This window comes from Pseudomicrostroma glucosiphilum (genome assembly GCF_003144135.1).
Source record: "Pseudomicrostroma glucosiphilum strain MCA 4718 unplaced genomic scaffold BCV69scaffold_1, whole genome shotgun sequence".
NCBI classification, from domain to species: domain Eukaryota; kingdom Fungi; phylum Basidiomycota; class Exobasidiomycetes; order Microstromatales; family Microstromataceae; genus Microstroma; species Microstroma glucosiphilum.
In genome coordinates, this window is record NW_020289913.1 from 763,881 (window position 1) to 777,386 (window position 13,506).

General features: G+C 57.0%; 8 protein-coding genes across 8 annotated transcripts; 4 read left to right on the forward strand and 4 right to left on the reverse strand.

Moving 5' to 3' along the window:
* The first annotated feature begins 340 nt into the window (after positions 1-340).
* Positions 341-1,440, forward strand: BCV69DRAFT_279684 (hypothetical protein). The gene has a single exon (XM_025491339.1). It carries the CDS (start codon positions 396-398, stop codon positions 1,230-1,232), a length of 837 nt encoding a protein of 278 aa, XP_025350925.1. The 5' UTR covers positions 341-395; the 3' UTR covers positions 1,233-1,440.
* Positions 1,441-1,765: 325 nt separating this feature from the next.
* On the reverse strand, positions 1,766-2,940 carry BCV69DRAFT_9217 (hypothetical protein). The gene is made up of 3 exons (XM_025495635.1): positions 2,799-2,940; positions 2,066-2,712; positions 1,766-1,989 (listed from the first exon to the last, which is right to left on the reverse strand). The coding sequence occupies exons 1-3, from the start codon at positions 2,800-2,802 to the stop codon at positions 1,924-1,926; spliced, it is 717 nt and encodes a 238-aa protein (XP_025350926.1). The 5' UTR covers positions 2,803-2,940; the 3' UTR covers positions 1,766-1,923.
* Positions 2,941-3,678: 738 nt separating this feature from the next.
* Positions 3,679-6,397, forward strand: BCV69DRAFT_309639 (hypothetical protein; the record flags this gene model as incomplete). The annotated part of the gene is made up of 4 exons (XM_025494730.1): positions 3,679-3,826; positions 3,903-4,549; positions 4,627-5,046; positions 5,117-6,397. The coding sequence occupies exons 1-4, from the start codon at positions 3,709-3,711 to the stop codon at positions 6,395-6,397; spliced, it is 2,466 nt and encodes an 821-aa protein (XP_025350927.1). The 5' UTR covers positions 3,679-3,708.
* Positions 6,398-6,526: 129 nt separating this feature from the next.
* BCV69DRAFT_275213 (DUF1754-domain-containing protein) lies at positions 6,527-7,238 on the reverse strand (the record flags this gene model as incomplete). Its single annotated transcript, XM_025491066.1, has 3 exons — positions 6,527-6,646; positions 6,751-7,057; positions 7,156-7,238. The coding sequence occupies 3 exons, from the start codon at positions 7,236-7,238 to the stop codon at positions 6,527-6,529; spliced, it is 510 nt and encodes a 169-aa protein (XP_025350928.1).
* A 665-nt stretch (positions 7,239-7,903) lies between these two features.
* On the forward strand, positions 7,904-9,210 carry BCV69DRAFT_275214 (RNI-like protein; the record flags this gene model as incomplete). Its single annotated transcript, XM_025491067.1, has 2 exons — positions 7,904-9,081; positions 9,117-9,210. The coding sequence occupies 2 exons, from the start codon at positions 7,904-7,906 to the stop codon at positions 9,208-9,210; spliced, it is 1,272 nt and encodes a 423-aa protein (XP_025350929.1).
* Positions 9,211-9,729: 519 nt separating this feature from the next.
* Positions 9,730-10,818, reverse strand: BCV69DRAFT_244458 (S-adenosyl-L-methionine-dependent methyltransferase; the record flags this gene model as incomplete). Its single annotated transcript, XM_025490108.1, has 1 exon — positions 9,730-10,818. The coding sequence occupies one exon, from the start codon at positions 10,816-10,818 to the stop codon at positions 9,730-9,732; it is 1,089 nt and encodes a 362-aa protein (XP_025350930.1).
* Positions 10,819-11,280: 462 nt separating this feature from the next.
* BCV69DRAFT_279689 (hypothetical protein) lies at positions 11,281-12,758 on the forward strand. Its single transcript, XM_025491340.1, has 2 exons — positions 11,281-11,449; positions 11,568-12,758. The coding sequence occupies exons 1-2, from the start codon at positions 11,318-11,320 to the stop codon at positions 12,510-12,512; spliced, it is 1,077 nt and encodes a 358-aa protein (XP_025350931.1). The 5' UTR covers positions 11,281-11,317; the 3' UTR covers positions 12,513-12,758.
* Positions 12,759-12,880: 122 nt separating this feature from the next.
* BCV69DRAFT_291767 (hypothetical protein) lies at positions 12,881-13,438 on the reverse strand (the record flags this gene model as incomplete). Its single annotated transcript, XM_025493765.1, has 1 exon — positions 12,881-13,438. The coding sequence occupies exon 1, from the start codon at positions 13,424-13,426 to the stop codon at positions 12,881-12,883; it is 546 nt and encodes a 181-aa protein (XP_025350932.1). The 5' UTR covers positions 13,427-13,438.
* Between the last annotated feature and the right edge of the window lie 68 nt (positions 13,439-13,506).

Consider the following 13,506-nt stretch of genomic DNA (forward strand, 5'->3'; position numbering starts at 1 on the left):
CCTTTTGCAGATCGCGGTGGATACTATGAATCGCAACTCTGCGCTTGCCATCATGTCCGTAGCTCCATGCCCCCATACCATCGGCGGTACCGCTGCAGATGTCCGAAAGGGGCAACCTGACGTTTGACGTGTGCCAAGGAGGCAAGGCGGGGTCAGCAGACGCGGCGGTCTGGCGCGTGTGGCCCCGCGCCTGCGCTTCGGCTGTGGTCTGAATTTAGGCTGAGCCGCGACGTCATCACCCAGCAGGGGTCCACGCTCAAGCCACGGGAAAAAGTATCAGAGTGGCTGGCGTGTCTATAAAGAGCAAGGCAGCGTAAGTGTGCTCGCTGTCTCTACCTTCAACCATCGTCCTTCTTCCCCTCTATCTCATTCCCCGTCCACCTCCTACCAACAAGATGGCAAACTGGAAAGATGGTCTGCCGCTCAAGGCTGCCAATGTCGTAGTCTACCTCATCTTCCTCAGTGCAAACGGTTACGGAGCCCTGGGACCCAACGCAGCCAAATGGGGTACTGGTGCCCAAGAGACTTTCATCACTCCCGACAGCTGGCTGTTTGGTATCTGGGGTCTCATCCACTTCCTCCTCCTCGGTTTCATCATCTACCAATTCCACCCAGCTGGATACCAGCCCGTGATTGAAGGTGTGGGCTGGAGATTCCCCATTCTCGCACTGCTCAACTCCGTCTACGCCACCTTGAGCTCCATGGGCTCTCACCACTCCAAGACGGATAGGATCTGGGCTATTCTGGCTTTCTTGGTCATGCTGATGATTGCTGGAACTGTTAGCACCATCTTCCACACACTCAAGACGGGCCACAAGAGCAAGAACCTCCTTGACACTCTGGTCATCCACCTCCCCTTCTCCCTCTGGCACGGTCTCTCCGTCGTCCTAGCCGTTGTTGCTGGTTTCGCCGCCTTTGGTAAGGATGCTCACAGCTCCAAGCCTGGAATTGTGAGCGACATCCTCGTCTTCCTCGGTCTGCTCTTCCTAGAGGGTACCAGCGCAGGTTACGCCCTCTACGGCGAGGGCGACATTGCCTCGGGAGCCGTCATCTCCTTGGCTCTCCTCGCCATCTTCCAACACCAGACTCCTGGAAACGCAAACCGCTTCATTCACTGGAGCGCACTCGTCTTCTTCTTGCTCTCGCTCGTGGCTGTGCTGAGGAGCTTGTTTGCAATCATCAAGGGAAGGCGCGCCACTGCTGAGGGAGAGAACGCTCCCCTTCTCGGCTAAAGAAAGAAGCAAAGGCAGCTCATAGCAACAAGACTGCTTTGCGAAATCGGAAGGTATGAGAGGCAAGGCACGGGCTGTGAATGTTAGCAGGAGAAGGGTGGATTATGTAGTGCTGAGGAGGAAGCTATCGAATTCTCTATCATATGTCCCACTGTGCAATAAACAGCTACGATTTAAATGATTTATCAGAGTTCGATACGAATGTCTTTCAACTGGTGTGACTGAGGACATGCGACGACGCTGCCTGCGAGACAAGTAAGAAAGATGACAGTATTGTGTGATCGTAGATACAGGTGAAAGTACGGGAGATCCTCTACAGCTTCGCCGTTGCTTAATGGAAGGCGGTGTGTAGACGACAGAAGAGAAGGTGAACATTCACTAGTGCATCTGTCGGCAGGCGAGGCGTGTGGGCTCAAAATGCTGAGGGGTGATCAATTCGACAGGCCTGTTGTAGTCAAACCGCTTCCGGCCCGCCCCCCAAGAGGTTTTCGTCTTCGTAGAGATCGTCTTTGGCCTTGAGATCCGACCAAAGTGAAGGGAGAGTCGAAAGCGTAGAGGAAGCCGCTTGCCCAGCTTCTGGCGCTCCAGAGGGTCGAAGGGAACAGCGTCCTTGACCTTGTCCTTGACTTTGTCCTTGACTTTTGGCTCCTTGAGGCGCTCCGCAGCCCGCTTCTCCAGGATGTACACCCACTCATCCCTCGCCAGGCTTTGCGGCGTTTGAGCCGTTGTCGAAGCCTGTCCCGCCCCTCTCCCCTCTCTGTGAATGATTGTGGGAGATCCTCTGTCAGTAGATGCGCCCGGCAGGCTTATTGGACGCAGACCATGGAACTCACTTCTGCGCAGCCTCCAACAGGGCTGCCACCCGGTCCCTCTCCGCCAACAGTCCCCGGTGAGAAGGTCTGGCTGCCAGATCCTTCTCGGCCCTTGCCAGCTCTGTGCGCAGCTTTGCGACCTCTTTTGCGGCCTTTGCAGCTGCTGCTTTGCGAGCAGGCAAGTCCTGCCCAGCCGGTTGCGTAGAGGCTTTGCGTTTCAGCGACGAAGGCTTGCCCGAGGGTCCCTCTCGCTCTCCTTCTCCCTCGCCCTGCCCTCTTCCTCCTCCCTCTGGGCTTTGTAGAGCTTTGCAAGCTCAGCAAGCCTTGCCGCGGTGGGCGGAGCATCCTCAGGATTGCTCCTGTATGAGGCTCTGCTCTGCGCGGCGCTGGCGCTGTAAACAACCAGATTGTACATAGTGTGAGGTGAATGTGGTAGTGGTTCCATGACGATGCCTCTGAGAGGGCAGGGGGTGGCGTGCGTGGAGGAGAGATGGACGAAGCGGTCAGAGTGTATGTGAGACTCTCAGAACGCGAGGAAGAAATGACTGCTCGCTGTCGTTGCCATCCTCGTTGGTACTCACCTTTGTCGACGCGAGGAAGTGCTGAGCAGGCATAGTGACGGCCTCTGTAGCTTCTACGAAAGGTGATACGTTGCGGTAGATTGAGACCTTGTGGTAGAGTGCCGTGAAAGAGATTGGTGAAGTGGTACACATCAGTAGGCGTCGCTGTCGGCTTCAGGTTGTCGCGAACTCACTCATGTCATGCCAGTGTCAGTCCCAGTGTTTGTGCGACGGCATGAAGGCGAGGACTGGCGATGTTGCGTCTTTAGGTGAAGGGATTGATCGATGTATGGTAATCTACGATGGTGAGTGAAGTGAGACCGATAGCGAGGGGATGGTGCTGAGCGCTGGTTGCAATGTGGGGGTGGTGCAGTGGTGGAATGGTAAGATATAGTGGGGAAATCCACAATTTGACGAGCTCTGGCAGGGCTTTTGTAGTTGCGAAGAGCGAGGACCTTGGCGGTTAGAGGCAGGTCAGGGCAGATCAGGGCAGGAGCGACCTCGTCCGCTCTGCCCGCAAACCATTGCGGTCAGCAACTGCGTCGGAGACCGCGGACTTGCCCTTACCAGGCACCGCCGGACGCGGACTTGCTGCGGGTCGACGTGGACGTGCGACGGTGCCTGAGGCATCAGCCGGTCTTCTTCGCCTGGATGCCATCGTGGCATACTGCCACTACTCTCCACGGCAAAGAGGCTGTACCAAGGCCAGCTGGATTCTTCGAGCTCGTATTCTTCGGAAGGGTCGAGCGGGAGCGACAGAGAGCAGCATTGAGGCCAAGAGGGGCGCAATAGCGCGTCAGAAGCTGGTCGTTCTTGTCATTTGAAGAACTAAGCAATATGATCGTCAGTGTGCCAGCATTGATCACTCTTACTACAATGCCCTCTCAGGCCAAGGAGCATTCCTTGCATCGACGTTGAGTGACGTTGGATTGTAGTACACAGAGTTGAGAGCGTGCTGCGAGCGACGATCTGTACCCTCCGCATGTGTGTCTTTCGCCTTCCCGACGCGAGCGGGACGGAAGGAAGGAGTCGTGGTGGCCCGCGAGCAATTGCGAGTTGCTCTTTCCGTGGTACCCTAGACTAACCCCTTCCGCCAATGTCACCATGACCACTGCCATGGCCAATGGCATAGAAGAGGGAGTGCCACGTGCCTCGACCTCATCACTCTCTCCGTCATCTTCCTTTAATGCCGGGAGGGGGGCGCTGGCCTCTGCTGATGATGGTGAGTATGCCCTCCAGCTTAGACATGCGGTCGCTGGAAGCTGAGCGGTTCCCGAACCAACACCTCTTATTCCCAGCACACGACCTGGCTGCCGCGACAGCCGATATCCAAGCACTGCTGTCCTCCTCAAAGTTCAACGACCTCAGGACACTCGTCGATGCTGCCCTGCAAGACTCCGAGCGGGCAAAAGTGGACCAAAGAGAAGTGTTCCTCTCACATGCACCCACCCTTCTCTCCCTCGATGCCGAGCTGGAGTCTTCCATATCCTCCCTCGATCACCTCTCCGTCTTCCTCACTACCTTTTCGAACGACCTTGGGCTAGTCTCATCGCAGATCTCAAGCCTCGAGGAGAAGAGTAAGAGGATTGAAGAGGAGCTCAAGGTGAAGAGGGCATTACAAGCTCCACTCGAGAGGATGCTCAAGGGAGGACTGGTTCTTGACCCAAGAGTCGTAGAGAAGATCTTTGAGACGGAGCCGGACAGGTCATGGGTAGAGGCTGTGAGGGAGCTGGAGAGGTCGCTAGAGGCCACCAGGAAGCCACTCGACCAGCTTGCTGCTGTAACGCCTACGTCCGCTGCTGGTCCGGGAGCCAGGAGCGCAAGGCGGTTCACATTGACTCAAAGGACGTCTTCGGCTTACGAGGCAAAGCCGCCCAGCGACGAGGAGAGCAGCTTCAAGGCGCTGCACGAGGCCAGAGAAGTGGTAGAGGCGACCAAAGTAATGGTAGGTAGATGCGGATTCACACTTTTACCGCTGTAGTGAGCCCAGCTCAGCTAGACTTCTCTCCGCTCTCGACACAGGCTGCCTCCAAGATCCGAGCTTATCTCGTGTCTCCCTTCAACCTCCTCAAATTATCCGTCTCTACCAACCTACAGGTGCTTCAGACTTCCATTCTCCTCCCCCACCATCAACCCCTCTATGCCTTTCTTGCGAGACAAATGCCTCGAGTCGCGATAGATGTACAACGTGCTTACGTGTCAGCCGCACGATTGTATTTTGAAACTGGATTCCGGAGATATGCTAGGTCTCTCACGCAAGTCGGAAAGAGAGGCTTCGCCGATTCCGGAGGCGAGGGTGGCATCGCAGACGTGGGAGGGGGACTTTTCGGCGGAGCAAAGAGTGATAAAGACGTCTGGATGACGGACCCTTCTAGGCTAGAGTATGCCAAGGTCGCCGGACCAGGAGTGACCCTGGGGTACATGGGAGATGACGCAGCACACGTGAGTAGAGCATTAATCTGAACGCAGAGAGCAAAGCTCTGACCGCCAGACTGTCGGTTTTGTTTCGCAGAAGGAGCCGCCCGAAGCTCTCTATCGCTCCCTCGCCCTCGTCTTCTTCGACAATGCTTGCTCGGAGTACACCTTCATCGTAAGATACTTTGAGACTCTGGTCTCCTCGCAGCGCCACCATCAAGTCACAGGGCGACACAGCTCTGCGCGTAGGAGCTCAAGGGCGGCTGGAAGTGAAGGTATAATGAGCCCGACGGGTAGCATACCTCCCACACCCATCACCGAGTGGGAGGAAGGCGACACTTTCAGGACACAGGATGACGACGGCCCTGCACCCTCTGACTCTGCATCAGTAGCAGGTGGTCAGCTTCCGCTGCACTTGCGCGAGTCTGCAGGCCTCGGCGTCATCTCCGAGGCCTCGACACCAACATTCGATGACGAGGATGGAGACGATGAGCATCACAAGGGCGACTTGGTCCAACTGTCAAAGGCTGAGCAGTCCGCACTCAAGGGTCGGGGAGCCGCAGACGAAATTTTCAAGAAGATCTTCGAGCCAGTGACGGGCACATGGCTGGCCTTCTCACGTTCTCTGCTCACTTCGACGACGCCTCTGCCCCTGATGTCATTGCTGTGTATGATACAGTTAACGGATCATCTACTCGACCTGAGCTCCGTCAGAGGCGCTGCCAGTGTCCTTACGGGACCTCTGCTGCAATTCAAGATGGAAGCCTGGCCACTCTTTCAACGAAGATTTCAAGACGAAATCGAAGCTGTGCTGCGTCTGGCGGGCGAGGAGCCCAGTAGCGGAAGCAGTGGCGGCGGTGCTGCTGCAGGGGGCTACAAGATGATGCAGGGATGGATGAACTCTGCTTCTGCCACCTTGTCGGGCGGAAGGTCGACGTCTGTGACAGAAGAGGGGCTGCTGCTGATTGCGACAAGGTATGGCAGCCTCTACTCTCAGGTGGCTCAGTTGACGCATGTGGCAAGGCTGCCCGAGACCCTTGGCGCTGGCGTCAATCGTCCAAGCAATGGCGGCGGCAGCCTTCATCCGCTCTCTGCTTCGACCTCGACAGTGCAATCATCAACAGATGAAGAGTCCTCGTCCTCTTTGATGCTCTTCTCCTCGCTGCTTCGCCTACGCAATGCCCTGGAAAAGCTCCTGGACAAGAAGTCGGTAGAGATGAGAAAGTCTGCAGGAGGCGAAGCAGCTGCGAGGCGCTTGAAAGCCGGTGTGGGCGCGAGAGTCAAGGTGAGCTTAGAAAAGGGGCCGGGGAGCATCTCTCTGCAGAGGATCCAGAGTGAGATGAGCTTCTGGAGCGAAGTGGTCAGAAAGGCCGGGTGAGCACCTGAGGCGAAAGCGTCATTCATCTGGGCGTCACGGTTCCGTACTTGTCAATACAATGCGAGGTGAGGTTGACCAATTTTGGGGAACGCGAAATATATTGAATTGAGTCTGGGGGTGTAAGTCGGGTTAGCCCGGCCCGACCTTGGGCAAGTCGTGGTGCTCGCTGAGGTTCTCGAGGTACTTGTTGAATTCGGCGACCTTTTCCTTGTGCGACATGCCTGCTTCTTTGCGGATCTTTTCTTGCCTCTGAAGGGGCCAAAGCAGCAGGGAGTGAGTGAGTGAGTCTTTCGTTCAGCTGTCGACGTGTGCTCCTACAATGACTCATACGGCCTTCCAACCTCTCTACTCACTCGCTTCTTCTGTACCTCTTCGAAGCGCTTCTCCGCCTCTGTCGTCTTTCTGGCGCCACTACCGCCGCTCCCCGCCTTGCTACCAGTAGAGGACGAGCCTTGCGCTCTGCTGCTTCCCTCTGACCTAGACCGGATGCCCTCGTCGAAATCCTCGTCATCTTCTTCCTCCTGCTCCGCCTGCCGCTTGACTAAGCGATGCATCTCCTCCTCCTCTGTGAGCTTCGAAGAAGAAGGAGCGCCGTCATGATGTGCTGACCCCTTGGCTAGAGAAGAGGAAGTGGCATGAGAAGATGACTTGGACTTTTTCCTGCGAGGGCGAAATGGGAGACGTGCGAATGGGAATGCGTTGAGCAATCTTCTTCTCGTCTGTATTGGCTGAGAAGGCTTTCGGGATGGACTACTCACTTCTTGCTCTTCCCGCTGACCGTGTCCCCACCCTTGAACTTCAGGGATCCTCCTGGCTTGAAGTTGTACGAGTCTGAAGGCATCTCTCCGACCAACGTCTGCTGGCAAGAAGGCGCTTCGGCAGTCTCTCGATGTCGAAAGTAGCGCAGCCGTAGGGAAGGGGACCTGATGCGACGAGACGATCGGAAGCTACGACTTGTCTTGGCCGGCGCGAGTGGAGTTGGACTGGCTCAGCCCGAGCGCGTGGCTTGGCCCAGGCGTCGTGGGCCCAGAAATTTTGGCGCGACGGGCGCTCTTTCCTTCTGCTGCTTCCGTATCCCCCTCGAAGTTCTGGAGGTGGTCTTGCACAGACGCTTCAACAATGTCCTTCTCTTCCTCGTCCGCACCTCGGGGTCAAGGGAGACTGTCTCCGAATAGGGGAAGGATGGCTCGTGGCCGAGGAAGGCAAAAGGGTGGCCCGTCTCGTCCGCCTGCCCCTACAGTGACTTCTGTCCCAACCCCGGCAGACGACAGTGAAGACGACGACGACGAGTCCGAAGCAGAGGTGTCCATATTTGAGCGGACATCACTAGCGCTTGCTTCCAATCCACTGCCCCCTATACCCACTCTGGCTTCGACATTGAGCAAGTTCAGCAACCTTCACAAGCTCGATCTTAGCTATATGCAGCCCGGGACACCTCTCGATGACGATGAAGAAGCCCTCGAGGCTGGTAACAAACGCGGACTAGAGACGTTGCGCTTCCTTGAAATGGCACAATTGCTCGCCGAGAGAGACAGAAAGAAGCAAAAGGGAAAGGGCAAAGCCACAGAGGGCAAGACCCTCGCCGAGTCCCTCACTTGGCTCAATCTTGCCGGTAATCCTACACTCGGTCAGGGCTCAACGTCCTCTTCACGAGCTGCCTTCCAGGGCCTCGAGACGGTCAAGTCCCTCTTTGTGCTCAACTTGTCTTCCTGCTCACTAAGGTTGCTACCGCCAAAGGCCACTCTCATGAATCTTTCCGAGCTGCGAGCTCTCATCCTTACTCAAAATCGTCTGGATTCCAAAGCTCTCGAGGCGATCCCTTACCTGCCCAACCTCAACACGCTGGTACTGAGCCACAATGAAATCGGCTCTCTGCCCGCCTCGCTCCCTGCGAACTTGCCTCAATTGGCAAAATTGTCGATCAGCCACAACAGCCTTGGAGACGCAGTCGGCGAAGATGAAGACGACGAGGCCGAGCCCGCAGGTTCCTTGCCTGACTTCACGATGTGTTCCGCCTTGCGTGAAGTAAGGCTGTCGCACAATTCGCGGCTTTCCCGATTGCCGGACCATATCAACAATTGGGGCAGAGGCGCGTCAGGCGAAGGGAGAGGTCTGGACCTGCTGGATGTAGGCCATTGCAACTTGACTTGGGACAATGTCTCGGCAACCCTCCTCTCTGCCTCATCAGACACAGCCGAAGGCAAACGGCTGAGAGCGCTCAAGAGCCTGACTCTGGCAGGCAATGCTGACGTAGAGGACGAGGACGATTATCGGTCAAAAGTCAAGGCGGCCCTGCCTGGTCTGACCGTTTTGGACAATCAAAGGCTGGTAGAGAAGACCAAGAAGGGAGAGAAAGGCGGCAAGCCGCCAGCTGGCGCTGAGAGCGGGCCAGCTCAGTGGCCAAAGAGGGGGCCAGCTCAATCCGATGGAGGGGCGGTCACTCCAGAGGCTCAGGCTGCCTCAGCGCAGGGTGACAAGAAGCGCAAGAGGGATGGTCGTGGCCTTCCATCTGTTAGTCGCTCAACCGATGATGATCGCATGCTGGCCAGAGCGGGTCCGCCCCCTCCGGAGGACGATTCAGACGCCGGTGTCGCCTCGGACGAGGAGACTGGCAAGAGGGAAATCGTGGATCAACCTCGACAAGGGAAGCGCAAGAGGGCAAAGAGGGGCAAGAAGAAGGACATGTGGAATTCTGCTGGGGTCGACACAAATGACGAAGATGCGAGGCCAGAGAAGGGGCAGCAGAAGCTCCCAAAGGACAGCGCGAAGGTCAGAGCGGAGAGTGGCAAGCCCAAGGCTCAGGATCAGATTAAAGGCAAGATAGATGCAAGATCTGGTAAAGTCGGGTCGGCGAAGAAGCAGAAACGCACCAAGGAAGAGTCTGGGGCAGACGTGGCTCCGCACAGCGAGCAGACTGCAAAGAAAGCAAACGGAGCTGAGAAGATGAAGAAAGAAAAGAAGGAAAAGCAGCCTCGTGTCGCTTGGGACGCTCTGACCACGGGAAGTGCGACTGCGGAGTCGCCCGGTCAGCCGCAAGTCACTGCTACCAATGACCAGGAGAAACGCCAGAAGGGCTCTCGTGCTCAGACGTCCGTAGCAGGCATCGTCGAGGTCAAGAGGTCGTCTGGCAAAGTTGCGAAGCGCGAAGGCGGCCCAAGCGACACTGGAGAGAAGGCTTCATTGCCGTTTGTAACGCCAGCACCAGGCGGTGCCTTGTTCGGCGGAGACGATTCGGCTTGGGCTGACGGAGGCGGGTCAGCGTGGGACTAAGCGAGCAAGCTGTCGCACGGTTCACCACCTTGGCAAGCTGTTCACCCGGCGGCGGCGCGATGTTACGTTGCCTTTGCCTTCTTCTTAATTGCCATCAAACCCAACGGCCACGCTACTCTTACGTGTGCCTCGTCCAGCGCCTCCTCTGTGCCGATGCTCCTCTTCCGCTCCTCGTCTACCTTACCCCTCAAGCTGCGCACAAATCTACCTACCACATCCTCCGGCCCCTCCTTTTCCTCGGCGTGCTCCCGCATATAAGCATGGTACGCCGAGGCGGAGCGGATGTACGACTCATACCGCTCCCAAGACATGACCTGCTCCAGGCGGAAGGGCTCTGCTTCCGCCGGGAGGGCGTGTGCGTCAGGAGCGGTGGTCCAGGAGAGATCGGCGTACCCCTCTCCTGCTAGCGGGTGCAGCTTGCGTGTAGCCGAGGAGACGTCCCACTGCTCTCTCAATGTGCTCGGCAGGGCAGGCCGGACCTCGTGTGGGAAGGGCACCTGCTGGAGCAGGTTCGTCAGGTAGGACCGGCCAGGCTGCGGGAAATAAGGGCCGATGGAGTCGCCCGCCTTTGAGTCGCCCTGCATAAAATGGTAGATGTCCCCTTGCAGCGTCGGGTGACGCGGGAGGTAGTTCTCCCCGTACGTGAACCACACCACGGCGCCGCCTGGCTTGAGTGCGCGACTCAGCTCGGCCCAAGTAGGTCCAGGGTCGAACCAGTGCGCAGCAGTAGCGGCAATGGCGAGGTTGACGCTATTGTCCTGCACGACCTCGGAAAGGTCGCTGGAAGAGGCGACGGAGAAGGAGACTGGCTTGCCCTGGAGGTTCTGCCTCTGCTGCGAGCCACTGGGGAGGCTCGAGAGCCATGCCTCGTATGCTTGTGGAGCGATACGTACCATTCCCTTGCCCGTGTCGATCCCAATGAGCTTATCAAAGCTGGGATGGTCGAGCAAGGGAAAAGATGAAAAGCCCGGACCGCAGCCAAGGTCCAAGAGGGTGCCAGGAAAAGGTGCAGCATTTGCCTGCGAGGTAGACAGGTACGACTTAATGAAAGAGAAGATGTGCGGGGGAAAACGCGGTCTGTTGGACAGGTAGCGATCCACGTCGAAATCGTCTGCACCAAAGATGTCTGCCGCCGAGGACGCCTTGCTCATCTCGGTGCTACGACCTTGTGAGGAGTGCAGGGAGCGTGTGGACGCGCTGGACATGCTCTTTAGCAGTCTAGGGGGGCCAATAGGTGTAAGATGCGCCAAGCTTTGTCTAGCGAATGCAAAGGTCATGTTTCGGAGCTGCAGCTCTCCTCCTCAAATGAGCGCTGATGGCCCTGATTGTGGCCCTGATTGTATTGTGTGTGTTTCGAGCGTGGGTGCTCTGCGTGTGACTCATGTAAATCCGGAGGCCCCTGCTCGGGCGGGAGCTACGTCACTGGGTCTGGCCCAAGCTGCAAGCGCGGGGCAGGGCGGAGAGCCAAGTGAGAAGATGACGGCGTGGCTCCCTCCCGGCCAAAAGGACACCCGCACCGCCCGCCTTGTGCAGCAGCGACCATCTCAAGGACCCTTCTGCCTTGGCCAACCTTGCTCCCTTCTTACCTTTCCTTACCTTGCACCGTACATCAGCTTCACATCACTTTCTCTTACACAAAGACCTTCAGCCATGTCCTACGCATCCATCGCAGCACACAACAGTGAGGGTGGAGGAGCCAAGCCCAGCCAGGAGTGGCTCGAGGGCAGCCTCCCCGGCTCAGAGGGCGTTCAGCAAAACAGCGTGGATGTAGACTCTGGATCGGTGAGTAGCAATTGTGAACTTGACAGCAGGAGTCGTTGAATCTTTGGCGTGGTTCCGCGGTACGCGAAGCTAACTTGGAAACACTGCACGCCCACATCTCCCTCCTTCCGCTGGCTAGATCAATGTTGTACCTCACGAGTCAAATCTAGAGAATCTCAGGACCGACAGCGCCGAGCAATCAGAACGGGCCGAGCGAGATGCTGCTGACCACCAGCGCAAGATCGACGAGGAGGCGGCACACGATGCAAATGTGAAGCGAGACGCGCACGACAAGCGGGTGGCAGAGGCACACAAGGCCGAGGACAAGAAGTCATCGGACAGCAAGAAGGCAGACTCGAAGAAGACTGAGACCAAGAAGGACGATAAGAAGTCTGGCTCCAAGAAGTCAGAGGACGAACAGAAGGCCGAGGAGCTCGAGAAGAATGCAAAGAAGGCTGCCAACACTGCCGACGAGAAATACGCCGAGACAAAGGCATACGCCGAAAAGGAGGCCTCGAAGGCAAAGGAGTACATGGACAGCACCTCGACCGAACAAAAGATCCAAGACGGCAAGGCCTTTGCTCAGGAAAAGTATGAGCAAGGCAAGGCTTACGCTTCAAAGGAGGCCCAAAAGGCCAAGGAGTACGCCGAGAGCACCACGACTGATGAGAAGATCAGGGATGGAAAGGCCTTTGCCGAAAAGGAGGCCAAGAATGCAAAGGCCTACGCAGACAAGCAGGCCAAGAGTGCAAGGGAGTGGGCCGAGAAGGAGGCGCCCAAGCTGACAGAGGACGCCAAGAAGGCAGAAAAGAAGCTGTCCAAGAGGGCAAGGGAGGTCTCTGCGCAGGTGCAAGAAGGATGGGGTCAGCTCAGCAGCGACCCCAAGGCCTGGGGAACCCTGCTGGGAGCCATCAATGTTGCTCTCCTTGGTGGTCTAGGCTACTTTGCCTACCGTGAGCGCAACAACCCCAAGGCCTGGGACCGAAGGCTGGTCAGCGCCGTGACGGTGGGTGTGCTGGGTCTCCTTGGAGGTCAAGGATACGTGGCTGCCGAGACTGCTCGCGAGCAACGAGGAAAGAAGTAAAGCGTACAATTTGGAATTTGAGATGAAGAGGAAGATCGGTACAACATTGGGTCATTGTGTTCGAGGGAAACGGGGAGAATAGGGTCTACAATCAGTCCAACAAATCACGGGCAAGGCTGTGCATATTGCAACTGCTCTCCCACTTCAAGACGTGGCATTTCCCTTCTTTCTTTCTTTCTTACCACCACTGATCCTTATGTGTACTCTTATGAACTGGACGAATGACATTGCCTGCATGCATGTGTCTTAGCTGTGTCGTGAGAAGTGCCTCGGCGTGACAAAGCCCTACTTATGCTCAAGTCGGGCTCTGGGGTATAGTGTAGGCGGTCGGGGCTTGGTCGTATGTCTGTCTAGCTAGGTTTTCGAGATCATATCAATGCATCGTCTTGACCCTGCTGCTTTTGCCTCTCTTCAGCAGCCGCATCGAGCTTGGTGAGATGTTCGACGAGCTCTTGCATCGCGTCCATCTGTTGCGAAGGGGGAGACTGTGGGTCTGTGGCGTCTGTAGAGCTACCGGCAATTGTACTAGCACCAGAGGCTCCTTGAGAAGCCGCTCCGCCGCCGTCACTGGAGGCTAGCAGCGACACCCTCTTGGGCTGCAGCGGTCCTGACGCCCTGTCCCACCCCGGCGCCACCCTCCTCATCCTCTCCTTCTCTACCCTCTCCTTCTCCCCTTTTCTCCATTCCAGATACTGCACATGCCGCTTATGTAGCTCCTCGATGGTGGAAGAATTTGGATTGTTGGGATCCGTCACGTAGGCCTCGAGGGAGAAGGGGTAGACGAAGTAGGCGTGCAGATCTGGCGGGAGCGGGTGTAAGTCGGTGGGGAACGTGAGGGGCGGAGGGACGGATACGGCGGGTGACTTGATGAGGTGAATGGGCCGGGCAAGGTGGTAGGGCGAGGTTGAAGCCATGACTGTTGTATGGGTACAGAGGATGTGCTACTGTCAGGTGGGATGAGGGCGAGGCTCCCTTGGCCCGATGTGTGTGGAAC